Raw genomic sequence first — 27,213 nt, 5'->3', positions numbered from 1 at the left:
CCTGAGCACAGTGTCTGTGCCAAGGGCGGGCAGGGCCACTCTGGGCGCCCAGAGCGAGAGGAATGTCTGAGAGGCCCTGGGCCCGGCCTCTCTGCTCAGGTCTCCGTGCCCCCCCCACAGGACCCCCGCACTCACAGGCTCACACACTCTCACACTCACTCGCCACGCTTGCTCTCTAATTACCAGGAATGCAGCGCTGTCCCCAGCGCCTGCTCCCCTGCATTACTCAGCAGCGACCCTGACTTGGCAGGGCAAATTATACCTTGGCCCAGCAATAAAAGCCACTTTCCAAAAAAAGAAGCTTTAGGGCCCTGAGAGACACACACAGCTAAGTCCCTCACCTGGTGGTGCCTGACTCGGGAGGTGGTGTCTGGGCCAGAGGTGACGGACGGAGCCGGTGTCCCTTTAAGCAGGGAGTACAAATTCCCATCCCAGTCCCTCCCTCCCGCTCTCCCTGACGTCAGCGGGAAGGCGTGTGTGAGTGAGTGAGGGGCCGAGGGGCCGCGCATCCTCCAGACCCGTCCCCTGCCTGCCAGCTCCGCGCCAGAGGGGCAGGGCGCTGACACCGCGGGAGGCAGTGCCTGGACCCGGAGAGGTGAGGGGCTGGATGGGGCCCGAGGGCACCTCGCTGGAAACTGTGGCTTTGGGGGGGCGAAGGGGGCAGGGGCAGTGTGGGGGGCGGGTTGCCGGCCTGGGAAGGTGGGGGCCGACCGGCCCAGTTCAGCTCCCCGCGGGGACGTTGGGGGACGTAGGGTGCCCACTGTCCCTCCCTCCTTCCCCCTCCCCGGGGCCCCCAAGGGAGCTGAGGCTGGGCGGCTGCCGTGGGAGTGTGTCTGTCTGCGTCTGGGACTTGTGTCTGCCTCGGGAGGCACAGACAGCAGACACCCGCCAAGCCAAGCCGCAGCCTCCTGTCGGGGCACCGGGAGGACGGGAAGCTGTGAAGGGAGAAATCAGAGCTCCTTCCAGAAGCTGAAAGGACAGTGCAGGGGCAGCATCCTTGGTCTTTCCCCAGGAATTTGGGGCTGGGGCTAGGGAGGGACTTTTAGGGGCAGGCAGACACTTGGACCTTATCCTGACTCTATTTCCCTCTCCCCATGTGATGGGGATAATTGTGCTAATGTGCTAATTGGCTTGGAGAGGTGGCCCCGTGTTATTATTTTCTTTGCCTGGAAGACACTCCCACCCGAGCACTTGCCTCTCTCCTGCCTGCTGGTCCCACCCTGCTCTGACCTCCTCACTGGCCAGAGTGCAGCCCTGCAGCCCCCGCAGGGCAGTGGTGATAAACCGGGGCCTGCCGGGCCATCCCTGTCGTGGGATACAGGGACTCAGGGTGGCCTTGGCTGGCACCAAGACCCCAGTGACCTGACCCTGGCACAAGGAGTCCAGGCAGAGATAAGGGGCGCTCCTGGCACCCACAAGGAGACAGCAGGTTCCTGCCAAGCTGCCAGCCTGCAGGCTCTTCCCAGGGAGAGGGGAGGGGACACAGGGTGAGAACAATAATAAATACAGAGTGTGAACTGCTGCAGCGCTGGGGCTGGGGGAGGGGAGGAGGAAGTGTGCCCGGTGGGGGGTGGGCAACCTCTCTGAGAGCCTGGCACCACGCCCGGGATGGGGTCCAGCAGGGGCCTCTCCCTAGAACGGGGTCTCCAGCCCCCTGGGGGATGGGGAGCTGGTTTCCCAAACCTGACTCCATCCCAGTGGCCTCTGGGCCTCCAAATTTCAAATGTTTTCTCCTCCCAGCTTTGCCCTGCCCCTCCCCTCCTGTTTCCTTGAAGTCTATTCCAAAAACATCTATTTTCCATGTCTGCCCATCTAGATCTGTTTACCCCCCTCCAAAAAAATAATATGACAGGTGTAAACGGGAGCTGGCTGCACAGCAGCCTGGGAAAGGCCAGAGGACAGCTTTGGTCTCTCCCAGGCCTGGAGAGAAATGGCAGGGCAGTGTTCATGGATGTGCACTGGTCAGGGAGTGGAGTCCCTGGGTGGGGGCTGGGGGCCTGACATGGATGGCTGCTGGGGAGGGGCACCTGCCCGCGGGTCTGGAGGTGCCCCCACCCCTAGGGCATCACCCAGCAGAGGGCGCTCAGGGCCTGGCTTAGCTGGTCACGTCCACTGGTCACCACCAGGGCTGCCAGGCTCCAGAGCCTCGTGGGAATGGGGCTTGGGGAAGTTCAGACCTTTGTCCATGCTGAACAGCAAAACAGGAGGCTAAAAGCAGTGGGGGGGCTCTTCTCTTGCCCCAAAGCCAGCAAATGATAGTCCCGGAGTGGGCGCCCTGGCACAGCGGGAAGCCCATGGGCTCTGATGTGGGTTCCAGCTCAACCACTCGGTATGTGGCGTTGACCAGTCTGTGCCTCTCTCTAGGGGGACGCAGAATAGGAAAGCGACTTGCCCAGGGTCGCACAGCCACCACCACCGATGTCAGAAATGCCTTAACCACAGCAGCCCGCACGGCCACCAGGGAATGGGACAAGCAGACGGGTTAAAGGGTCTTTTAAATAATTAAGGTCAAGTATTGGCTGGGCAGCCCCCTCCACAGACACACACACACACACACACACACACACACACACACACACGAGTGCCAGGCTTAATCAGGTCACCTCGGCTACAGGAGCAGCTCCTGCACTGATATATTTTAAGGAGCATCTGGGAGGCTGGGTGAGGGGCCGAGCCAAGGCCAGTGCAGCTTCTACCTGGCCGTCCTGAGCTTGTTTTCTCACCTCCCAGGGCACACCGAGGACAAGTCCCCACCATTCAGGAAGCCCTTCCTTGTCATCCTGTGTTCCCTGTCCTTTCTATTTTTAAGCAATCATACCGATTCCTCCCCATCTGCTCCCCCATAATGGGGGCTTGGGGCGGGGACATTTTTATTGGGAGAGTTGTTTTTAAGCTTAGCAGAGTTGGCGAATGACTCACCCAAGGTCATGGTCTGAGTCAGCGCAAAGCTAGAAATAGAACCCTGAGTCCTGGCTCCCCGGCAGACCCCGCTCCTCCTTCTCCAGGGGAGGGCGGGAGCAGCTTCCGGGGCATGGCTGGCCCCTCCTCTCCTCCCTTCCTGCCCAAGGCCTTTCTGCACACCCTCTGCCCCACACATCTCCAGATGCACAAGTGCTGCACCTTGGCAAGCCTCCGTTTACCCGTCTGAGGAATGGGTGCACTAACAGTAATCATTGCACGGGGTTCTTGTGAGGACTAAATGAGGAAGTGGGGCAAAGGGCCTGGCACACAGCTTGGCATACGGTCAGTGACCAATCGATGGCAGCTGAGACTCATTGTGTCAGGACTTCCCACGCCGTATTTTGATCCTCTGGATGTCTGTTCCGTACACCGCGCTGGGCGTCCCTAAGGGCAGGCCTGTCTCCCTCGTGCTTGTTGTCCCAGTGCCTGGCACTCAGTTTTATTGCTGTTACATGTGTGGGTTTTTATTTTATTTTATTTTATTTTATTTTATTTTATTTTATTTTATTTTATTTTGAGACAGAGTCTCACTTTGTTGCCCTGGCTAGAGTGAGTGCCGTGGCATCAGCCTAGCTCACAGCAACCTCAAACTCCTGGGCTTAAGCGATCCTCCTGCCTCAGCCTCCCGAGTAGCTGGGACTACAGGCATGCGCCACCATGCCCGGCTAATTTTGTTTTCTATATATATTTTTAGTTGGCCAGATAATTTCTTTCTATTTTTTTAGTAGAGACGGGGTCTCGCTCAGGCTGGTCTCGAACTCCTGGCCTCGAGTGATCCACCCGCCTCGGCCTCCCGGAGGGCTAGGATTACAGGCGTGAGCCACCACGCCCCTACATGTGTGTTTTTGAAAATCACAGAGGAGAGTTGGACTGCTCCTTATTAGTCACCTGGCCAGCGATGATTTGATGATTCCTGTAGCTGCAGAAAAAGGTGAGGCCCAGAGAGGGGCAGGCGCTGGCCGCAGGTCACAGCAGGGGCAGCTGAGCAGGCTGGCTTTCCTTGACCTGCCCAGGCTAAGGGGAACTCTCATGGTCAAGAGGGGACCATGATAGCCGTTTTTTACACCATTCTTTTTGGGGAAGCTGAGGATGCGAGCAGAGCCCCAGCATAGGCCAGGATCACCTGCTACAGGGCTGAGTCACCTCCCAGAGTGTCGTGGCCCTGTGAGGCCGCATCACACCTCAGGTTATCTCCAAACAGCCTTGCTGTTTTGTGTTTGCTGCCTCTGGCCCCTTTGTCTTCAGAATCAGAGTCCGCTGGGCTTTGGCCTTCATGCAGGGCCTGGTTCAGAGCCAACACGCAGGGCTGGGAGGTGCCTACCTACGAGGGGACCATTGACACAGCTCCTTGGCTCCTACCAGCATCTGGGCAGAGTGCTATGGTTAGACCCATTTGGCAGATGAGGAAACTGAGGCTCAGAAAGGAAGGATCACTCAGTAGGGTGTAGTGGAGCCTGGATTCAAACCCAGGCAGACTGGATCCTGAGCTGCCTCTTACCCCCCAGCCGCTGGTTCTGAGAGGCATTGCTCCTGGCAGGAGATGCCCCAGACAGACACACCAAGTCCCTCCAGGGCCGGCCTTTAGCCCTGTTTGAGCTGAAACAAATGTTCTGTAAACATATCTGTTTCTCTGCTCTTGAGAGAGTTTACATTCCCATTTAGCTTCTTTTGGAAAGTTCTTTTGGGAAAACTCCATCCTCATCTTGGCTGAAGCAGGAACAGAATTTGTCTTTACAGGAAGAGCACTGGTTTCTCATCAGACAAACCTGGACTCTGTCAACTGCTGTATGACCTTGGGCAAGTCACTTAACCTCTCTGAGCCTCAGCTTCTTCATCTGTAAAATGGAAAAAATTGTAATTTCAACTTTATAGGGTGACTGAGAGGTTGAAACATGTAAAATAATCTCTGTAAGGACTTTGCACGGTACATGGCATTCAGACAATAAAAGCCTGTATTGCCGTTTGGGGCAGCAACATCCTGGAGAGAGGGTCTGAACCAAAGGCTCGCTCTGCAGCTCCTTGTTCCCTTCTCCTGGTCTCCTGGGCTGCTGGGCATTGTGCGTCTCCCCCAGGTCCAGGCCCTGGCAGGGGCCAGAGAGGGAAAGGCCCTGTACTAGGTCACACAGCAAGTCAATCACAGTGCAGGGCCTGAACTTCCCACTCTGGTTCAAATCCTGGTCCAGACGTCAACTGGTGTGCGGCCTTGAGTGAGTGATTTCACCTCTTGGATCCTTAGTAAATGCGGTAATAATAGCACCAGCTTTAAAGGGCTGTTATAGAAATTAAACAAGAAGCTATGGAGCTGTGAGGGCTGGGCGAGTCCTTAGGGATGCAGGAGATGAGAATGAATGATGGGCTTGGCCTGGCTCGGCCAGGTCTCTCCTCCCCCCCCTCCTTCCTTTCCCCTCCCCCCTCCCTCCCTCCCTCCCTCCCTCCTTCCCCTACACTGGTTCAGCAGCCCCATCTGGGAGGAGCAAGCTCTTGCTCAGGGCTCCCCACATTCCATCTCATTTCATCCTCAAAAGAGCCCTTGGAGGAGGGATGTCATCCTGTTTCCCAGATGAGGAAACTGAGGCTGGGGTGGGGGGAGGGGCAGCGTGTTCTCTGCAGCTCCTGGCCCTGCCCTCTCCCAGCCAGTCCTAGAACACCCATTGTTGCTGTGATTCCTCTGCTCCCTCTGCTGCCTGGTCTCTGGCCTCTTCTAGCGCCCACGGTGAGGCGCAGGCAGGGGAAGCTGCTCTCAACCCTGACCTGGCATCGTCAGTGCATCTTTCCCTGTCCCTGCTGCCTGCTTAGCATGGGGACTAGAGCTGCGGTCACAGTCACTCAGTGGGAGGCCTGGCTGGCCAGAGCAGGCCCAGCTCAGCTATGTCTCCCCGGCAACCACCCTGGGCTGCCTCTGCCCCTCCCCCCTGCCCTCCCCTTCTCTCCCTGCACCCGCCCCGCCCAAGGACTTCCCAGCACTGGCTGTTACTGCCAAGCACAATGCCAGGCCTGCGAAAACTACAGCAGGGAGGTTAGGACCGCGCAGCTTCCTAGAGAGAGGGAGGCAGGGCCTTTGTCCCCACTGCCTGCCACTCCTCACCCAGGTGGGACAGGCGGCACTCCAGGGGCGCACTGCAGGGCATCTGCTGCTTTCCTGGCTCTGTCATCTTGGGTAGCTTTGCTGCCCCGTCTTCTTTCTTTGGCAACAGCTTTATTGAGATGTAAGTCATGCACCATAAAATTTACCTGCTTCAGGTGTGCAGTTCAATTGTTTCTACTGTTTTCACAGAGTTGTGCAGCCATCACCACGGTCAATTGTAGAACATTTTTATCACCCCCAAAGAACCTCCCTACCCATTAGCAGTCGCGCCCCATCCCCTCCTCCCTCAGCCCCTGGTGACCACTGGTCCACTGTCTATCTCTGGACATCACACACGGGTGGAATCGTGCTGCATGGCCTTCTGTGTCCGGCTTCCTCCATTTAGCGGGATGTGTGCAAGGTTCATCTATGTTGGAGCACGAATCAGAATTTTATTTTATTTTCATGGCCGAGTGATATTCCCCTGTACAGCTATCCCATAATTTGTTACCCATTCATCTGCTGATTGACATTTGGTTTGTTTCCACTTGTTGGCTATTGTGAATTAGGGCCACCGTGAACATTCATGTAGGAGTTTGTGTGGCTGCTTGAAGCTTCCGTTTTCTTCTCTCTAAAATGGGGAGGAAAATGCGGAACCTGGCCCACCCTGCCTCCCGGAATGGGCCCAGAGAGAAAAGCCCCATATCAGCTTTAGATGGTGGAGCTAGGCAGGGGGCTTTGCAGCTCTCCCAGTGGGAGGGGGGACAGGATGGTCCACCTCCATACACCCCACGGTGGCAGAGCCAGCTCATCACCTTGGGCCAGAAAAATCCCACTTGCCACGTAACCCTGAGCAGAGGCTGGGAGACCTGCTCCTGCGACAGGCATTGAGCGGAGTGACTCCTGGGCTCTCCCAGCCCGGCCATGTGGTGTTTTCGTGCTTCCTGAGGTCTGGACTCAAAAGGAGCCTTAAGCCCTTCCGTGGGAACTCCAGGCTTTGGGGAATAGGGGAGAGGTCACAAAATGGAGGCCAAAAATAGACTTGGAGCTCAGGAACTCATCTCTGACCTCCAGGCCTTGGGGTGATGGAATGGGGGTGGGGAACCCATCACCCCAACTCCTGTGTCACCATGGACTATGGGAGCTTCATCTCCCCAGGCTCAGCCAAGCCTCACCATATAGCCTGTGAGAGAGTGAGGCAGGGTTTATAGGCTCCATTGTATAGATGGGAAAACTGAGGCTCAAGGTCAGCAGCTAACAAGTGGCAGAGCCACTGTTGCAGACCATCTGTCCCACCCCAGGGGTCCACAGCAGCATCTCTTCCCAACCCTTGGGGAGGAGTGGGGGTGCCTGGGTGGGGGAATTATGAGCTTGTCCTCAGGGGAGAATACAGGATGAATTTTCTCAAGGCCATCTAGGCACTGAGCCGTGGACTTGGGGATTTCTATGAATTGGCTTTGATAACAGCAGTTTATCAAGTATCTCTGGCTGCCGGATGCTGGCGCGCACACCAAGTCGTTGCATCCTCAGCGTCCTCGGCCCAGGGCTGAGGAGAGAGCCAGTGTTACCCAGAGCTTGCCACATGCCGGTCCTGTTCTGAGCATGGGGAAAGTCATCCAACCCTCACAGCAACTTCTCTGTAAGAGCCAGTGCGACCCCCACTTTACGGAGCAGGACATGGAGTAGACATTAACGGTGTCAACTGAGGCCACGCTGCTGCCGGGAGGGGGAGGAGCCAGGATTCAAACCCACGCCTGGGGCTGGAGCCTGCACTCCCGCTGGCCCTGCTGGAGCAGCTGAGTGGCTTGCTTGGGGCCACCAAGTTGTAGGTGACAAAGCTGAGATTTGAACCCACGTCTTTGAATTTGAAACAGCCGACACTTGTGCCAAACTGTATTCCAGACCATCATTGGCTGCCCACACACCACCTCCCAGGGCCCTGGGTTAGAGTCAAACTGTGAGCTGGGACTTGAGGGTCACCTGACTGTTCTGTGTTCCTAGTGAGGACGCTGAGCCAGGGAGGGGCCGTGAGTGGCCTGAAGGAGTGGCAGAGGCAGGACCAGCCCTCCTGCCTTCTGTCCGGGGTCCAGCAGCTGCACCCCAAGACGGTACTCACTTTCTTCTCTCTCCCTCTTCCAGACGGAGCCCGTGGCCCGAGAGGCTGCTGAGCAGGGCCAGGCCGGGCCCTGCCTGCAAGGACGCCCAAGCCCTTCGCCGGCCTCTGCTCCCCAGAGCCCACCAGGCTCCCCTGCTGGCCCCACCATGACGTCGGAGTCCACATCACCCCCAGTTGTGCCCCCGCTCCACTCCCCCAAGTCCCCTGTCTGGCCCACCTTCCCCTTCCACCGGGAGGGCAGCAGAGTCTGGGAACGGGGCGGTGTCTCATCTCGGGACCTGCCCAGTCCTCTGCCCACCAAACGGACCAGGACATATTCGGCGTGAGTACCTGCCCCTCAGCCCGGCCCCGTGACCCTTCCCCAGGACAGGGCTCAGCCTGGGCTGCCCACGCCCACCCTCCTCCAACCCCTGTTGCCCTCACCTGAGGACAGGGGAGCAGTGTGTGGACCTTCAGTAACTGCAGTGATTGTTCATCCACCCACCCCACCCCTCCATCCGCTCATTCCACAAAGACTGAGCTCCTGGCCAGGGGCTGCAGGAGGAATAAGACAAAGTCCCAGCCCACAAGCTGCTTAAGGTCCAGAGGGGGTTCGTCCATTGTGCGTTACCACCCTGCAGGGGGAGGGGGAGGACCTGGCCTGCTGTCAGGGGAGAGGAGGTCCCCGCTGGGTCTGGTAGATGGACCAGATGAGGGGGCTGGGGGTTCGGGCAGGTGGAACAGCATGAGCGCAGGCTGAGATGTCAAGTTAATCTCTGGACAGGGTGGGCACGGACACTGGCCCTGGGCCTTGGGGTGGGTCACTGGGTGAGGTCCTATGGGGGAGGGGGTTTGTGGGAGCCACAGGGAGACGGACTTGGCTTGGCCAAAGGAGTTTTTGATGGCAAGCGCTGACTGTCCTCTGTACCGACCCAAGGCCAGGCAGAGAGCAGATGCTTAGTGAATGATGAGTGAGGAATGGTGAGTAGGATACAGCTGCTTGAGGAGACAGTGAGCTCTGCATCTGGGGAGGCATTCAAACCTAGGCTGGACAATCTTCACACAAATCTTACAGCAGGACATACATTTGAGCCGGAACAACCTCAGGAGGGGAGAGTGCTGTGCAGAGAGGGGCACTGTCTCTGACCTGGACCGTCCCTGCAGCCCTGAGGCAGGCTTAGCTGGGGGTCCAGGGAGGGCCCCCCCCAGGCCATAGCACCAATCCTCCTACTCTGTCTCCAGGACAGCCCGAGCCTCAGCAGGCCCAGTGTTCAAGGGGATCTGTAAGCAGTTCTCACGCTCACAGGGCCATGGCTTCATCACCCCTGAGAATGGGTCAGAGGACATCTTCGTGCACGTATCTGAGTGAGTCCCCTCCCCTGTCTTGGCTAGGGCCCTGCCCTAGCGTTCCCAACAAGGCCTCAGAAAAATGCCTCCCCAGGCCTCTCCCCTCTGGCCCTGGCCAAGGTCTGCGTTCCCAGCACGTTTCCCTCCGCTCTGCAGGGGCCCAGGGTGCATGGGCAGAGGGGGGCTGGGGCCAGGCAGGGAGGGGGCAAACAGACCCCAGAAGCCCTGGCACCACTGGCCCTGGGGTCGTGTTCCAGCATTGTAGGGGCCTGAGAAGGCATGACCAGTTCCTGGGCCTCTGGAGTGGTGAGGGGGCAGTCAGGGACCACCCTGTGCCCACAGGACTGAGACAGGAAGGTATTGTTTGTGAGTCTCAATTTACAGACCAGGAGCCAAGGCTCTGAGAAGCAAGGTTGGCCCAGTTTACCTGGCCCAGCCAGGCCCAGGGCCAGGCCTCCTGAGGTTGGTGGTAGGGCTGTCTGGGGAGTGGGGCCTGCTCTTGGGCTGACCCCACTCTCATACCCCTTTCCCCACCACCAGCATCGAGGGGGAGTACGTGCCGGTGGAGGGCGACGAGGTGACCTACAAGATGTGCCCTATCCCGCCCAAGAACCAGAAGTTCCAGGCCGTGGAGGTGGTGCTCACCCAGTTGGCCCCCCACACTCCCCACGAGACGTGGTCCGGCCAGGTCGTGGGCTCCTAGGCTGGGTGGGTGGGGAGCCACACGGGGTGGATGGGCAGCAGCCGGCCCCATGCCCCCACTGTGCTGGCTAGCCAGTCCCTGGGGCATGTCCCCGCGTGCGTGTCCATCTGTCTGTCTGTGCTTGTGGCTGTGAGCGTGTGCTCCACCCACCCTGTGGCCCATGACTGCTGTGTGAGCCGGCCAGGAGCTGGACGGAGGGGAGGCTGTCAGGCCCGGCTTCTCCGCTGTCCACCGCCTCTTTGCCCTCCCTGCCCCAGACACACCAGGCCCCTCGGCCCCCTGGCCACTGTCCCAAGTCAGGCTCCAGGGGAACAGTGGGGCCCCTCCATATACGCTTGCTCCTCTTGCCCCCAGTGTCCTTCTCTGCCAGGCCCTGGCCGGGGGACAGACTCTGCTGTGCTACTCACCTCCCCCACCCTGGGCTGGGGTCTCCCGCCATGGCCTGGACCCTTCCCTTCGGGAGCCAGGCCGGTGAGTGCTCTGGGGTGACACCTCGCTGCAGGGCCCGCCTTCCTACTCTCAGCGCACTGGAGGGGCAGGAAAGAGGGGCCTGAGGACAGAAGGGGGCTGGGGCTGCCCAGCCTGGCCAGCCGTGTTCCTTCCCCTGGGCCACGCTGAGCCAGCAGCCTCTCCCTGCCCTGAGGAGGTGAGGGTCCAAGGAGGGGGGTCCATCTCCCCAGCTGGGATGGAGCCACCTCCTTTATCCCGACTCACAAACTCACTGACGCTTTGCCCCGTGCCCACAACGGCTGCTGAGGACGCCTCGATGGACGGACACACGTCCCCTCAGGCAGGGCCAGGGCTGGGTGCCCATGAGGATGGCCCTCAGCCTGGGAAACCTCCAGTCCTGCAACCCCCACGCTAGACCCTCGTCCCAAAGCCACAGGATGGGTAGCTCCCACTGGCCCCTGACAAACCAGTGGCTTGAGGTGTGGCCTTACCTTGTCCATCCCTGATATGTGGCCCCCTGCCACCTGGAGTCCCTTTGGGGCCAGGGTGTGTGTGTGTGTGCACCCTTGGGTGGGGTGGGGGCCTGGGATGCGGGAAGCAGGGCCCTGCCTGCCTCCACCTCCCCACCCGTGCCCGGCACGCTCCCTCCCCGAGAGCACATCACCTGATGGGGGAAATGGGGCCACAGGTTCAAGAGAGGGCTGCCAGGGGACAGTGATTCTCTGAGACCCTGTCTGTGAGTAAAACTGGGGGTTCAAATGCCTGGAATGAGGGGGGTCAGTGCCTGCCTAGGACGATCTCTGGCCCTGTAGGTGCTCCAAGACCCCAGGGCAGAGGTCAGTGGGGCATCTGCACCCCGAGCCTGCCCCAGTGCTCACCACAGAGGCTGGGAGCCCCCGCCCATCTGGTACCCCAGTCTGAGATAGGCTCAGCAAGGCCTGTCCCCTGAGGAACAAGGACCCCACCCCCCATGGTAGAGTACTTGTTGGCAGAGGTTGACTCTTGGGAGTCCCCAAGGCTTCCCTACTGTGAGGAGGCCCCTTTCAGGCACCAGTCAGCCCAGGGCCACCTGGGGGCAGGGCGGCAGCTCTCCCACTCACAGGCCCTGCAGTGCCCAGCCACAGACCCTCCCAAGTCCCCCCCACTGGGCTCCCCATCCTTCCTAACACTGGCAATAAACCCTCAACTGTGACCCACCGTGGCCAGAGCTGCATCTGTCTGTCTGGGTCCCCAGAGAGGGGCTGGGGAAGGACACACCAAACCGGCTCTTGGCTGGGGCCTCCATGGCCCCCCTTGACTGGATCAAAGACTTCCTGTGTGTCCTGGCCCAAGTCCCTGCCTCCATGCCTGTGTCTCACCTGCAGTGGTGACTGGGGCCAATTACCCATTCAGACACAACTGACGCCACATCTTGCTCTGGGATCTTTAATATTTGTGACATAAAGTTCTCTAAAGTATGCACCTTCCCCACCACTTGGCACCCAGTCAACTGGGGCAGGCAGACAGGGTGGCCTAGACCTCACATGACACTCACACATGCCTCCTCTGTGTAGACAGAAACCTGTTCTGTTCAGAAATACAAGCAGCAGCTGTGGCCAGGGCCACCGGGCAGAGGACGGGAACACTGGGCCCTGGGAGGACAGGAGCCAGCCTCACCAGGGGACGACCGACTGGGGACAGTCATCCTCACAGACCCCGGCCCTCTCTGGGTGGGCCTTGCAGCAGTTACACAGGGCAAGTGCCCTGGGCCCAAGGAGGAGGGGCCCCAGCGCCCATCCAGGGCCAGGGTCTCTCCGCAGGCCTGGGCCTAACTCTTTGGAAGTCACCATGATAGGTTCGGGTCACGCCTCGTGGGCTGTCTCTGGGAAAAAAATCTCTCGACATCGCTGCACTGTGTCCTGAGGGGAGACCACACTGTGGCCAACAGTCCGGGGGTCAGCAAAGATCTCAAAGTCATTCCCACCCTGCACACAGAAGAGCAGAGAAGGCATATTTGGGTGGAGCCTGGAGGAGGCTCCCATGGTGGGGCTTGCAGCCACCCTGTCCTCCTCCCATCCCCTCAGACCCACCGGGAAGCTCATCTCGGTCTTCACCAGACCTGCCCTGACTTGCTATGTGACATGGAACAAGAGTCCAGCCTCTTCTGGGCCCAGCCTTCCAATCTGTGCTGGGGCTGTGGGCAATGGCTGTTCTTGGGAACCCCCCAAGAGGCCTGTTCTGTTGCCCTCTGTCCTGGCCTTGACCTTGGGTGATTTGGGTTGAGCGGAACCTGGGCTGGGCCACACTCACAGGGCTGGTCTCATTCCCAAAGAAGTGGATGGTGTCGAAGCTGTCCTGGTCCAGGCTGTCCAGGCAGTACCGCTTGTCCCAGCCTTCAGGGAACACATCAAAGCTGATCATGCCTCCTGCAGGGGAGAGTGCGGGGGGCTGTGATTACCTCCTGGGAGGGGCACACAAGCCTAGCAGAGGGGGTGAGCTTGGGCAGGGCCCCTTGTTCTTTCAACAACCCTTAAGTGCCCACTCAACACCAGGCACAGGGCACAGGACAGAGTCACATTCCTCATGGAAGTTGCAACTTAGCTGGGTGAACAGATGGTGCACGAGACCACCTGTGGGGAGAGAGGCTCACCCACCAGTGTGGGCAGGGAGATGACCCTGAGCTGGGACCTGACCCAGAGTGGGGAGGGCTGGGAGACTAAGTATAGCCCTGGGGCTGGGAAGGGGGAGTGTCCCAGCAGCAGAAAAGGCTGGGAGACGCAGGGGCGAGGGCCCTTGGCTTTATTTGGAGGATGAGGAGCCTCTGAAGGGCTCTGAGCAGAGGCGCTCCATGACCCAACACAGTTGGGCTCCCCTCTGGCCACTGGGAAGGGGATGAGGTGGCAGAGCAGGGCAGGGCCGGTGGGGTTGGGATCACTTGGAGCCTGGGAAGAACTGCTGGTAGCAGGTGTGAGCGGCAGTCAGATTCCAGATGTACTTGGGACATAGGGCCCTGGGACTGGCTAGGAGCCTGGACTCCGGGAGGGGTTGGGGAGAGAACTGAAGGGAGATGCTTAGGTTTTTGGCCTCAGCAACTGGTGGGCGTGGGATGTTTACTGCTGAGGTGGGGAAGCCTGAGGCCTGGTAAGTACTGAGCCCCTGGCCACACATGTGGCTCAGGCCTGTAATCCTAGCACTCTGTAAGGCAGAGGAGGGAGGATCGCTTGAGCTCAGGAGTTTGAGACCAGCCTGAGCAAGAGTGAGACCCCGTCTCTACTAAAAATAGAAAAATTAGCCGGGCATGGTGGCGCATGCCTATAGTCCCAGCTACTCGGGAGGCTGAGTTAGGAGGATTGCTTGAGCCCAGGAGTTGGAGGTTGCAGTGAGCTATGATGATGCCACTTGACTCTGCTCAGGGCAACAGAGACCCTGTCTAGAAAAAAAAAGCCAAACCAAAACAAAAAACTGAGCCTCTACTGTGCCCTGAGGGTGGGAGGGACTTCTGCAGCTTGGTCTTGGGAGAGGTGGGCAGTGTGAGAGGGCCCCTGGGCCAGGACTCCCAGGGCTTCGGCAGGGTGGACGTACCTCGGGAGAACCTCAGCCCTTTGCCGGCAAACTCTGTTTTCAAGGCTTCCACGAACTTCTCCCGGATCTTCTCCTTCTGCAGAGGGGAAGGAGCAGGTTGAGTTCAGAGAGCCGCCCTGTGCCAGGGCCTGTGCTGGGCACATGATCACGTAAGCTCAGTCTTCCAGGTGGGCACAATGCCCACTGACAGATGAGAGGTTGGGCCTGGTCAAGGTCACCTAGCCTTAGTGGCAGAGCCAGCGCTTGAATCCAGAAGGGCTGTGACTGTGGACTCAGTGCTAGCTCCTGGCCAACGGCAGCATGGGCCGGGTATTGGTTCAAAAGCTGGAGTGATTGTGGGCAGCCAAGAGTAGAAGACTCGTGAGTAATTGGCAGTGGCACCCAGAGAGGGCAGCTGGATGCCAGGTATGGCCACAGCAAAAGCAGAGATAAGGGATGTGAGCCACCTGCTGGCCTTGGCTTTGCCTTCCCAGCCAAGTGGGCGGGCCCTGGAAGGCCAGAGTCCCCACCAGAGGCCACTCTGTGGGCCCACAGCTGGAGCCAAGGATGCCCCAATCTCTGAAGAAATGTTTCCACATGGCCCAGGGTCACTGCACCTCCTTCTCTGGAGAACTGGGCTGGTCACTGGACAGCCCTGTATGCCAAGTCCAGCCTCAGGGGGCACCAGCATCGTGACCTTGAGCTAGTCACTCACCCTCTGGCCTCAGTGTCCTCCTCTAGGGAAGGGGACTCCTTGCCCCTGCCTCAGGGTTCTGAAGGACTGTAGTAGAGTAAGATATTCTATGGGATCTGGGTGGGGGCGCATGTAGGATGCTCCGATCAGGAATGTTCTTGCCCTTCCAATACCAGGAGGGGGCGAACAGGAACCAAAAAGACCAGAGAAGGGGGCTGCAGGAAGAGTCAGTGCGTGCACCCCCAGTCCCCCACACCAGGCCCATGACAGCCCATGGGATGGGAACTGCTGTTATCCCCACTTCACAGGTGAGAAAACGGAGACGCTCAGTAGTGAAGTTACTTCTCCAGGTTACTAGGCAAGTAGGAGGTGGAGCTGGGACTGGAGACCTGGGTGGTCTGAGAAAGGCTCAGGTACCTACGAGTGTGTGTGTGTGGCCAATATTGACTACTCTGATAAGAGAAGTCCCGTGCCTGTGGGCACTGCCTCCCAAGCCTCAGGACCTGGGGTGGGAGGCCATTGTCAAAGAGTCCCACCCAGCCTCAGAGAAGCACCAGGGGGCTGAAGGTGGAATCAGAATCTGCTCAGCCACCAACTCCCACTTGGGCAAGTCACTTCCCATCTGAGCCTTGGTTTCCTCATTCATAAAATGGGGATAACATTACCTATTTCATTCATTCAAAAAGTATTTCCTGAGCACTTGCTACGTGTCAGGCACAGGGATCCAGAGGCGAACGAGCTGCAAAGCTCCCATAGGGAGCGTGCAGCTCTGGCGTGGGGACAGAAGACAGACAGTAACCAAGATTTAAGAACAGAGGGTACAGGGTGTCAGAGGGTGGTGATGGCTGCCTGGGGAGAAATAGAGCAGAAGAAGGGGCAGGAAGTTCAGGGGTGCAGTGGTAGACGTGGGCTCCACTGGGTAGGTGATGTGCGAGCAGGCATGAAGGGGGTCGGGGTGAGCCAGCGAGAGGGAGGTGGGATACCACTGCTGTTCTGGAATCAGCAAGGGGGCCACAGGTCAGGTCAGAGACCCCCATATGGATGGGCCAGTATGCAAAGGCCTGGATGGACGGATCGCTCAGGGGTGGACAGTGGGGAGACAAGCAGAATGCACCCCAAGGTTTGGCAGGTTCAGCACACTCAATGCGAGGAACTTGGTGTGTTCTAGGAACAGAAAGTAGAGCGTGAAGAGCACAGAGAGGGGGCTGAAGAGGGGAGCTGCAGCCAGGCAGACCCCTCAGGGTCCCTCAGGAGAGGGCTGGGACAGTGTCCAGTTGGCAACAGGGAGCCCCAGGAGGATTGTACGCAGGGGAGGGCGTGCGGTGGACGTATTCAGAAGGTTCTCAGTGGCACTGCTGGAAAGCAGACGGGCGGGCAGGGTTTTCGGGGATGGAAGGAACAGAGAGAGGGGACTTGGGGCAGCCTGAGGTAGGGGGAAGATGACGGTGTGGAGAGTGGGGTCTTGTTCTGCAGACGAACAGACCGATAGGAGCTGTTGGACCCGACGTGGGTGGGATGTGGAGATGCCCCCGAGGTGTTGGCTTGGGGAAGCAGAGAGAAAAGAAAGGCTCAGAGAGTTGAGTGACTGACATCCTGCAGGCCTATGGTTACAAGCTGGTGGCACCTTGTCCAGTTCGGAGAACTCGATCCGTTCCTCCAGAGTGCAGCTGCGGCCGATGGGCGAGATGTTCAGCATACCGTTCCGGAACTCGATGAAGGTTCCGCTGTGGGGGATGTAAGGCCAGAGGGAGGGTGGGAGCCAGAGAGAAGGAAAACAGCCCTGAATTTGAATCCAGCCCCACCTGGGACCACAGCATCCCGGACTTCAAAGGGGACAGGAACCTACCCCCACCCCCGCTAAGTCAGAGGTCTGAGTATCTCCAGGTTCCATCTCAGGGACCCACGCTGTTCCTCCCTCGGCCTGGGTTCAGAGGCCAGGTTGGGCGGGACCTCACCGCTTCTTGGGCAGTCTGAGCAGGGACATGTAGCTGAGGCAGAAGTTTATCAAGTCCTGCAGCAGCTCCTCCCCCAGGTGGTTCTGGATGGTCTGGGCAAGGAACACAAGGCTCTGAGGGTGGCCCCGGGCTGCCCGACCCCGGGACAGGCACGGCACCTCTCCCCCAGCCCAGGACAAAAGGCACCCTGGGACTGTTCCACTGAGAAAAAGCGGGGTGGCCCTCACTAAGCCCTGGGGGCACTGACCTGCTTGGAGAGCAGCCGGCCATGCTTATACTGCACCGTCCCGTTCTCAGCAAACACATAATCGAACTTCTCGATGACTTCGGGGCCACAGAGAGGCCAGGGGAGAAGGAAACAGCATGAGACCAAGTCTGACTGTTACCCCAGAGGCAAGTAGAGAGGGGTTCAGCCCACACCCTGGGTTTGGCATTCAAAGGCCATTCTGCTTCTCCAACCTCATCTCCCTCTGCAAGTTTGTTTTCTCCAAACAATCCAGTCACACTTCTAGGCCTCTGCCGCCATGCAGATGCCCAGGTCCTTCTGCCTGGAACGCCCACCCCTGGCTTTCCCTCCCTGCATCCTGCTCTGCCAGCCTTGCAGGACTCCCCGGCAGAGGGCGTCATTTCCGCTCTGTGCTCCCACAGCCGCTCCGTGCAGAGGCTTCCTTCCTTCTGGCTGCCACCAGAAGCAGCCGGGGTGGGTGGGAGGAGGTACAGGGAGCATGGCCAGGAGGCTGTTGCAGGGTCCAGGTAGCAGGGGAAACACCTGGACTGTGATGGGGAGGTGGTGGTGGGGGCATAGAGGGGGCAGGAAGATACCTTTGATTTTGCTAATGGAATGAACAAGGGTCAGGGAAAAGGGAAAACGCAAGGAAGTTTCTGGTGAGGACCTGGAGGCACCTGCTTTGACTAAGCTGAGACCAGGCTCTGGGATCCACACAATTTCCTCGGTAACTTCAGAGCCTTCCTCTGTTGTGTGGGCTAATCGTGCCTACTCTGAAGTATGATTGTGAGGGTGAAATGAAATGAAGTAAACACGTGGTCATTTTCAAATAATGGTAGCCGTTAGTGATTACGCCCATTTTAAAGGTGAGGAAATCAAGACTCAGACTCAGCAGGGAGAAGTGAGAATGCTGTTTCTCCAGGGCCTAGCACGAGGCCTGCCAGGGAGGCGCTCACTTAATGTTTGTTCAATCAGCGATGGAACTCCTCTACTTCTGCCCCCAGAAGCAGGACTGGGTCTTTGAAGGTGCCCAGGGATCTCCTGAACTCCCCACGCCTACCTTCATCCCCTTCGCCCAGCTGCTCGGCAATCTTAGAGTAGTCGGAGCCGCCCACCACACCAATCTGCACTCTACTCCGAAGCTTCTGCAGGAAGGTGGCCACCTCAGGGTCGATTTTCTGTGGGGGGAAGGGGGAAGCACAGGATTTGGCTGGTAGCACGTATGGGACCTCCACTCAGCCCTCACTTAGTGTTCTGAACCCAGAGAGCCCAGTCTACTTGGATCTGAAGCAGCACAAGGTTTAGACCTCAAAAATTTGATGCACTTGGGTTCAAACTCTGGCTCAAGTCCCTCAGAAACAGGATGGCCTTGAGCAAATGGCTTTGTCTTTCTTTGCCTCAACATTCCCTTGTGTAAAATGGGGACCACAGTAGTAATCACCGGGAGTCACTGACAGGATTAAATGAGATAATGTATCCCAAGTGCTTGGAAATGAAAAGCAATTAACTGGTGACTAATCACGTGAAAAGATTCCTCACTAAGGAAATGTAAACTTTTATAATAACTTAAAACCCATATTTTCATATATTCAGATATAGAAGCCAACAATGTCTCGAGTAGACAATTATGTAGGGGAACAGGCACTCTCCAATGCTGTTGATCAGAGTATAAACTGGTGCAGCCATTTTGGAGGGTAATTTGGCAAGATCTATTAAAGCTTAAAATGCACGTGCCCTGTCACCTAGAATAGCCAGTTCTCTTGCCCAGGTGTATATGGAGGTTCACTGGGGTGTGGCTTATTATAGTGAAAAACTGCAAACAACTTACACGTTTGTCGATCAGAGAATGGAACATACCTATTCTGACATACTACACTGTGGTTACACAGAATGGGGCAGGTCTGTGCTTCCAACATGGCAGGGTCCCAAGACATGTCATAATGCCGCTTAATTAAAAATAGTCTCACAAAGTAATGCTTAATATTCACTCCGGGCAAACAGATCCACATAAAGGTCTGGAAGGAAGCTCCACCACATTACATTGGGGAGGGGGCCAGGCCTGGGATCCTGGTGTGGTCAGAGAGGACTTTACCCTTTGCTGTTATGTTTTCATTCTTGAATGAATGAAACGTGTTCATGAATACATGTATAATTAAAAATTAACTTGTGAAAAGCGCTAAGCACAGGGCCCGGCCTCTCGACAAATTAACACACTGTTCTTGTTCAGGTTGTTGTGTCAGTGGAGCAAAGGGTCACAGGGAGGTGAGGGGACTGTGCCTAGGCCCTGCCACCCTCCTTCCAGTTCTGCCAACTTCCTCCCTGATCCATCCCTGAGGAAGGGAGGGTAGGCAGATCCCTCCCTGTCCCGAGCCCCAAGGGCCTAAGCCAGGGCAACTTCACCATGGGGGAGGGGAATTCAGGACCTAAGAAAGGAGGCTTAGCTACTGCCCCATAATCCATCCTACTGCTCCCCTGCTGCAGGAGATCCCTTGGTTGGTCCTTATGGCCCCTGGATTGGCGGATGCAATCCCCACAGGATGAGCATGAATGAGCCCTGCTTATCTATGCATCCAGCTGGCGAGGGTGGGCTCGGGAACTCAGGATGAGATCCAAAGGGAGAAAAACTGAACAGAGAGAGGTTGGAGGGTCAATACGGTGAGACACCTTCAGGAGGAAAACTACACTTCCATCCTCACTAAGCCTCAGTGTCCCCCCTGTAACCAGACTAGGCCTGGAGCCTCTCACCTCCAGGTGGGTGGAGCCCACAAACTCAGGGGAAAAAAAAGCCCTCTGCCTCCAGACTAGGGGTGGAAGGTAAAGCGTGTGAGGGGCTTGAGAAACTAGACCCAAGCCCAGGCTTGCGAAGGTGGAGGTGGGATGGCTCCAAGACCCCTTGGCCCCCACCAGGTGCCTGGAACCCCAATTCAGAAGCCAGCTCCAACTACCGCTGCGTCCTAGGGCTGAATTAGGGTGGGAGCCCCGGCTGGTGAGGCGGGGGCGGTCCGCAGCCAGGCTTTGGCGTGTGTAAGCCTCTTGGGGGTGGGGGGAGAGGAAGGGGAACTAGGCCCTCGCTCACAGCCTCCTCCTTCCAGAATTGGATTCAGCCCCAACACTCCCAGGCAGAACGTGGGCGCGGACGCTCAGGGGACTGTGACATGGGGGACCCGGGTCCCCATCACTACCGGTGGGCGGCCTCAGGATGTCAGGGGCCGAGCACCGCTGCATCCCACATCGGTCCCCGCGGTCACGCTGCTGCAGGCCCCACACTCAGCCTCCGGGTGTCCGCGTGATACTCCTGGCAGGAGCTTTCGAACGTCAGGGTCCTACCTGGCGAGCAGGCGTCAGGGTCCCGTCCACGTCAAACAGGCAGAGGACGCGCTCCTTCCTGCGAGCGCCCTCGGCTGTTACTGCCATGGCTGCAGCTCCGCACCCCGGGCGGATTTGCGGGATGCAGCCGCCAAAGTCGCGCCGGGTAGAGGCCAGGCGGGGCGGGGCCAAGGAGGGGCGGGGCCAGAAGGCCCCGCCGGGCTGCGCCAAACGAAAAGGGGGCGTGGCCAGGGAGTGATCTCGGCGGGAGAAGGATGGCCCGTACAAGGCGGGGGCGGGGCCTGAGCTACGCTGGCGCTTGATTCTGATTGCACCTGGCGAAGGGGAGGCGTGGCACGGGGCGGAGCAGAGCCCGCGCCAGGTTCGGTCTGATTGCTCCAAACCAGACGAAGGCGGGGCCTGAGCCTGGGCGTGGCGGGACGTGAGGTACTGAACGCGGAAGACAGGGGCGGGGTCGGAACTGGACCGTGGTGGGTTGATCGTGATCAGGCCGAGAAGGGGCTGGACGGGGTGGGGCCTCAACCCTGCCGGCAGTGCCGGGCGGGGCGAGGGCGGGACTCCCCACCGCCCCTAGATTTGTAGGGTAATCTCTTTGCCCTGCAAATCATGAGATTTGAGAAATCGCCTGATGGCCTTTGCTCAGGCTTTGGATTTTGCTGGATGGCCTTCCCCGACCCTTACGCGTCCTTATGTCATTATGCCCACCCATAAAGCCCAGCTCACGGTCCCCTTCCTTCAAGAAATCTTCCCAGATTCTACTCATAATTATTTAACCATCTTGTTGACTTTGGAGTCAGTTCTTAGTTGTCTTCCCAGCTCCACCACTATGTGACCTTGGACAAGTCACTTCACTCTTAGAGGCTTTGTGTCTTCGCCTATAAAATGGAAAGAACATCACCTACTCTGTAAGGTTGCTTTGCATATGAAAATAAATAATAGGCCGGGCTCCATGGCTCATGCCTGTAATCCCAGCAATCTGGGAGGCTGAGGCTAGAGGATTGCTTGTAAAAGAGCCCCACAGAGTACCTAGCACACAGCAGGCCCACACCAAACGGGAATTTGTATAGATGTGCTTAATGCTGTTACTGATTAAACAGCTATTGCATGTGTCTCTGGAAAAGAAGCCAAACTCCGTAAAATAATTTAAAGAGGTTTATTCTGAGCCAAATTTGAGGACCATGACCTGGAGCCATGTTCAAGAAGCCTTGAGCAAGTGGACTCACTGTGGCTGGGTTACAGTTGGGTTTCATACATTTCAGGGAGGCACGGATTTCAGATAAAGTCATAAATCAATACAGGGAAGGTATACATTGCTTTGGCCCAAAAAGGTGGGCCATCTTGAATCGGGGCTTACAGGTTATCTGGGTTTAAAGACTCTTTAACTTGTAATTGGTTTAAAAAAATTTAGCTTTGTTTTTGTTTGTTTTTTTTTGAGACAGAGTCTCATTCTGTTGTCTTGAGTAGAGTGCCGTGGCGTCAGCCTAGCTCATAGCAACCTCAAACTCCTGGGCTCAAATGATCCTTCTGCCTCAGCCTCCCGAGTAGCTGGGACTACAGGAGTGCACCATGATGCCTGACTAATTTTTCTATTTTTAGTAGGGATGGGGTCTCACTCTTGCTCAGGGTGGTCAAAAATTTAGCTTTGTCTAAGGGCTCAGAGTGTCTTAAGAAAGTCTGTTAGGCGGGTCGCGGTGGCTCACGCCTGTAATCCTAGCACTCTGGGAGGCTGAGGCGGGCGGATTGTTTGAGCTCAAGGAGTTCGAGACCAGCCTGAGCAAGAGCGTGACCCCGTCTCTACTAAAAATAGAAAGAAATTATATGGATAACTAAAAATATATATAGAAAAAATTAGCCCGGCATGGTTGGCGCATGCCTGTAGTCCCAGCTACTTGGGAGGCTGAGGCAGAAGGATTGCTTAAGCCCAGGAGTTTGAGGTTGCTGTGAGCTAGGCTGAGGCTGACGCCAGGGCACTCTAGCCCAGGCAACAGAGCAAGACTCTGTCTCAAAAAAAAAAAAAAAAAAAAGTCTGTTAATCAGAGACAAGCTACTGGCCATATATTTGTTGTGTAAATTGAGGATCTGCAGGCTTTTGCATATCCTTAGACCTGTCAATGAGTTACAAAGGATATCTGCAAGAAGGGAGGGGGGCATGATGAGGCATGTCTGACCTCCCTCTCTTGGCCTGCAACTCAGTTTTAGGGTGTCTCGTTGGCCAAGAGGAGGTCCATTCAGTCAGCCGGTGGCAAAGGGAGTCTTAAGATTTTATTTTAGTTCACACATGTGTTAAAAGACTTAAAAATGTGCAGACTCAAGAGGACAAGGTGGGGGTAGCCCCTGTTGCCACCACTACATCCCTTTTGTTATCTAAGGAGGACAAGTGCTTGAGGAAAAGGAAAGAGGAGTTTATTAATTTGCTGGCAAATGAGGAGGACAAAGACTCTCCCCGTAAAATGCCATTGGCCTAATCATAAGCGGAAATACAGAGCTTTTTAAAGGGAGGTTTTCAGCTTCAGGCTATTGTTGAACTATAGACAAGATTCTGATGAGTCCCACCTTGTGGGAAGACAATCTTGTGAACTCTGCTCCACCCTCTGGGACCTCCACCAGGACAATTCCTTTGAACCTTCTCCAGTGGTACAAAGAACAAAGGACACTCCCCTGGCCCTCCTGACCACTAGCCTAAGGCAGAGATGTAGATCTTAATTTCCAAAATGAGTGGGGGAGGTTTTAAAGACAGAAAACATTTTGGCCCTTTTTTTCAGGCCCTTCCCTCAGTTACACTGTAAGTGGAAGGCTCATCCCTGGCAACTGGTGCTCAGACAGGGCCCTGGGGAGGCCCCAGGGGAAAGGAAGGAGCAGGGCTGGGGGGAGGGGAGGACTGGCTAGAAAGATGACTTGGAGGAAACTGGAGGAAGCTGGGACTGATTCTGCTCTGGAAGGAAGATTCTGGGCTCTTCTGGGCCAGACATGGGGCTGAAATTTGGAGGTTAGTGATGTCCACGTTTGGTTTCGGCATTTCACTTACTTTTTCCAATAAGTCTCTGAGGTGAGTACCCTTATACTCGGTTTCCAGAGGTAGGTACTGACACCAGAGAGGTGCGGTGACTTTCCTAGAGTCCCGAGCACAGCTAGGATTCCCACTCAATCCTGTTCCCCCAGAGTCCTCACTTTGCGCCGGCTCCCGGCTGTTGGTAGAAGGCCATGTGTCAACATGTCCAATAAATACAGGGATTGACCCTCTTTTTCTCTGTCCCAGCTGAAGGGCAGCCTTTGCGTTGTGGAGTTTATAGTCAGAGGGACAGTTCCTGGGGCTGCCCCTCCCCCAGGTGACTTTGGGCAGGTCCCTCCTACTCTCCGAGTCTGTTGCTCATCTATAAATGGGGCCAACACTGGCAGCCTGGCTGGGCAGGTTGGGAGGAAGATGAGGGGAGCGGGGTGGAGGTATGCTTAGGCAGGCTCTGCAAGGACCAGGTGGGGAGACTGGAGGATGCCTGCAGCCCTGGCATTGTTTTCACAATGAACAAGTCCCTTGAATCTAAACAAGCCGAAGGGTGCATGTTCAGAGATGGCTTCCTAGGAGAGGTGGAGGCTGTTGCTGGGTTGGCTCAGGCCCTCTTGGGGTTTCCTCAGCCAAAGACAGCGGGGACAGAGATGGTTCCAGCCATAGCACTGCCCTACCTGGGGGGGGGGCCGGGGTAGCGGCCCCTGACACCTGATGTCAGTGGTCCCTGTGGGCCAGAGCTCAGCCCCAGGACTGGAAGAACTTGGCCAAATCACTCTGCTCACCTCTCAAGGGGTGGGGAGAGGAGTCACACCGGGAGGGACCCTAGAGAGGGTCTGACCCGTAGTTTCTATTGTACAGATGAAGAAACAGAGGCTCAGAGAGGGGAAGGCCTTGATCAAGGTCTCAGCGTTGGAGGCTCACTCTGTGCCAGGCCCTGCCCTGGGAGCGTGGGCTGGAGGGAGTGCCCTGGACACACTCACGGGAGGGAGGGGCAGCTCCGGCCGGGAGAGGTCGGAAGGCTGTGCAGAGAACGCGCTGGCACTGGTCCTTGAGCACTGAGGGGAAAGGGAATCCAGGTGAAACCAGTGACAGGGACGAGGGTTGGCCCTTGCATGAGGGTGTGGGGTTTGGACCAGGGTGTCCAGGGACAAGTTTGAGAAGGGCCTTGAAAATGTGAGGACAAGGAGCTTGGCTGTTACCTCGTGGACTCTTGGGGAGCCATGCGGGAGCTGAGGTGTGTGGGGAGCAGCGCAGGCCTACTGAGGCGGCCTGTGGTACTCCAGACCAGCCCCAGGTTTGGCCGTCGCCTGGGCTGGGCACGCGAGTCTACAGCGCCACCTGGTGCCTGTTTCTCTCACCACAGCGTGACCTGCCTGGCTCTCCAGCTGGGGATAGACTGGGGGTAAGCTTGCGACCCGGACCAGTGCCAGAACCACTCTTGACCTTCTCCCACAGCAGCCAGGCTCCATGGTCAAGGGCTCACATCCTATGGTGTGCCAGGCTCCTGCTGGGCTCCTTGCCTGCCCTCCCAGGCCACAGCTCCTGTCTGGGCGCGAGGAGCCATGGCTCTCATGGTCCAACCCTCTCCCAGCCTGGGCAGGCAGCCTCCCACACCATCATTGCATCCAAGCAGGTCCTGCCTCCCCGGCTCCACCTAACAGCTCCCTCAGGCTTTGGGGAACTTTGCTGGAATGTGCTCTTCTTAGAGCTTCCTCTATCCCTACCACCATTCCACGCCCGCCTGGGGCTGTACCGATAGTCACTGCATGTTAGGAGAACAGAACGAGGTACCAAAGAGCATGTGTAGCACGTGTGTCTTCAAGTGCACAGAAACATCCCAAGGGGGGGCACAAAATGATATTAATATCAGTGGTTTCTCAGGATGGTGGGAATTTCAGGTGATTTTTTTCCTTTCATCTTTGTACTTTTGTTTGGTTAAATTTTCTGAATGCATATTGTCTTTATACTCATATAAAAACTATTTTCATTTAAAAAAACAAATTGAGAAATCTTGGCATACCCCAAGTCAAAGCTGGAGCAGCCCAGTAAAAGCTGATAGAGGCAGGGCAAGTGGCCGACAGTGGCTCTGTAGTCCCCGCAGCTCGCCTTACCATGTGTCATGGGGGCTGTTCTGTCCCCCTGCACTTTAAGGTCCTTTAAGGTCCCAAACTCACTCCCAGGGCTTCTCCATAGATCCGGGCACAGGTGCACAGCCGCCCCACCCCCACAGGCCCATCCGGTCCTGTCATTCTCATGCTTCCCATGACCCCCCACGCCCTCCGCTACCCGCTTTGTTCTCAGGCTCCCCACTTTGCCTCCTCTCAGGCCTTCCCTCCAGTGTACCTTTCCAGGCTGTTCCCTCTGCCTGGGTCACTCTCCCCTTCTCCCCCCAGATCTGTGCTCTTCATCATTTCAGTCTCAGATTAACTGTCACCTCCTCATAGAAGCCTCCCCTCACCTCCAAACATATATTCCCCCCATCGTGTGGCTGCATGGTTTTACTTCTTCTCTGGCACTATGACCATCTGAGATCACCTGACTTGTCACCCTCTTGTCTCCCAGCTTCCCTGGAATATAATCCCTGCCTGGGCGGGCCCTGGCAGGCCTGACACCTGCAGTCCTAGCACAGTGCCCAGCACAGCTTCTCAAGTGTGGGCTCCCAGAGAAACCTCTGTGGGGTTGAAGGAACTCAGCCCAGACCAACTTGTCATGCATCACAAAGTCTAAAGCTAGAACACCTGTTTTCTGCCATTTTCCCCAACAGGTGGATGTTGTGTAGACTTCCTCAACAGGGAGGATTGGCCTGGGCCTCTGCAAGGTGCTGGCTTGCAGTTGTCCCCAGTCAATGGCTGTTGAATGGATTCTGCCCTCTTAGCCTGACATCCACTGAGCAGTTAATCTGTGCCAGGCACTGGGCACAGTGCTTTACATTTCCTCCTCATCACCACTGTGAGGGAGGTCACATTTCCCCCATTTTACAGGTAAGGAGACAGGATAAAATGGGCGGGTCCACAGTGGCAGAGTTGGGACTCAAGCCCAGGCTATGTGATCTTGGAGTAAGCATTCTTAAGGACTCCTGCCTTTGAACATGTCAGCCAAAGCCACCTGCACTGTGTCCTCAGGAGAGAGCCAGAACCTTTTGTTTTATTCCTAAGCTAGCACACTGGAAAAATGCAGTGCCACCAGGATGAGGTCTCAGTGGTGTGGTGGATTCAAGCGTGGGCTCAGCCACTAGCCAGCTGGATCACCTACTTGCTCTGTACCTGCTTCCTCCTCTGTAAAATGGGACAAATACCCACATCTCAAGTCTGCTGTGGGTGAAAGCACCTAGCACAGGTCAGGCCCATTGAAGGTGCTCACTCAAAATTGGCAGACTGGATATTAAGGTACCTCCAGCTAGGCTGGCACATCTGACAGTACCCGGGGGTACTCAGAGAGCCGTCCACCAACCCCAATGCTTGTGGGGAGAGATCCTTGGGGCCACAGACCCAGGCTATAGCCAAGTTGAAACTAGAAGTGAGCACTTCCTGGTGCAGTCAGACATCCCCTGTTGGCCAAGGACCACCGGGGCAAGACCCCAGAATCTGAAGCCACCAGACCAGGCTTTGAGTCTTACTCCACCACCAGCCACAAGGTGACCTTGGGCAGGTGATATTCTCTCTGGGCCCTTTCCCCATGTTTACAAACCAGTGGCGGGACCTTCTTCCCTGCTATTGTCACTTCTTATCCACAGGGCTTACAACCAAGCAAAGACGAGCAGAGTTAAGCTATAAGGGAGACAGATAGAGAAGCCTGGGGTCACTTTATGCTGGATGCACACCCAGACCTGATTCAGGCACCATACAAA

At 56.9% G+C, this 27,213-nt stretch overlaps 2 protein-coding genes across 2 annotated transcripts; one reads left to right on the top strand and one right to left on the bottom strand.

Annotated features, from left to right (window-relative positions):
• The first annotated feature begins 464 nt into the window (after nt 1-464).
• Nucleotides 465-11,812, top strand: CSDC2 (cold shock domain containing C2). Its single transcript, XM_045554807.1, has 4 exons — nt 465-595; nt 8,165-8,463; nt 9,363-9,485; nt 10,008-11,812. Exons 2-4 carry the CDS (start codon nt 8,288-8,290, stop codon nt 10,168-10,170), a joined length of 462 nt encoding a protein of 153 aa, XP_045410763.1. The 5' UTR covers nt 465-595; nt 8,165-8,287; the 3' UTR covers nt 10,171-11,812.
• Nucleotides 11,813-12,015: 203 nt separating this feature from the next.
• On the bottom strand, nt 12,016-20,530 carry PMM1 (phosphomannomutase 1). Its single transcript, XM_045554806.1, has 8 exons — nt 20,363-20,530; nt 18,096-18,213; nt 17,057-17,133; nt 16,810-16,901; nt 16,479-16,578; nt 14,182-14,257; nt 12,910-13,025; nt 12,016-12,584 (listed from the first exon to the last, which is right to left on the bottom strand). Exons 1-8 carry the CDS (start codon nt 20,447-20,449, stop codon nt 12,462-12,464), a joined length of 789 nt encoding a protein of 262 aa, XP_045410762.1. The 5' UTR covers nt 20,450-20,530; the 3' UTR covers nt 12,016-12,461.
• Nucleotides 20,531-27,213: the final 6,683 nt, after the last annotated feature.

Source organism: Lemur catta, chromosome 6 (genome assembly GCF_020740605.2).
Source record: "Lemur catta isolate mLemCat1 chromosome 6, mLemCat1.pri, whole genome shotgun sequence".
NCBI lineage: Eukaryota > Metazoa > Chordata > Mammalia > Primates > Lemuridae > Lemur > Lemur catta.
This window is presented reverse-complemented; position numbering and strand designations above follow the sequence as displayed.

Bases quoted from the DNA above. Each gene is read 5' to 3' on its own strand.
- CSDC2 (XM_045554807.1), top strand. From the start codon at position 8,288: ATGACGTCGGAGTCCACATCACCCCCAGTTGTGCCCCCGCTCCACTCC. The intron at 8,464-9,362 runs GTGAGTACCTGC...CTCTGTCTCCAG, and splicing joins CGGACCAGGACATATTCGGC to GACAGCCCGAGCCTCAGCAG. The intron at 9,486-10,007 runs GTGAGTCCCCTC...CCCCACCACCAG, and splicing joins ATCTTCGTGCACGTATCTGA to CATCGAGGGGGAGTACGTGC.
- PMM1 (XM_045554806.1), bottom strand. From the start codon at position 20,449: ATGGCAGTAACAGCCGAGGGCGCTCGCAGGAAGGAGCGCGTCCTCTGC. The intron at 16,902-17,056 runs GTCAGTGCCCCC...TTCCTTGCCCAG, and splicing joins GCCGGCTGCTCTCCAAGCAG to ACCATCCAGAACCACCTGGG. The intron at 14,258-16,478 runs GTGCCACCAGCT...TCCCCTCTGCAG, and splicing joins AGTTCTCCGAACTGGACAAG to AAGGAGAAGATCCGGGAGAA.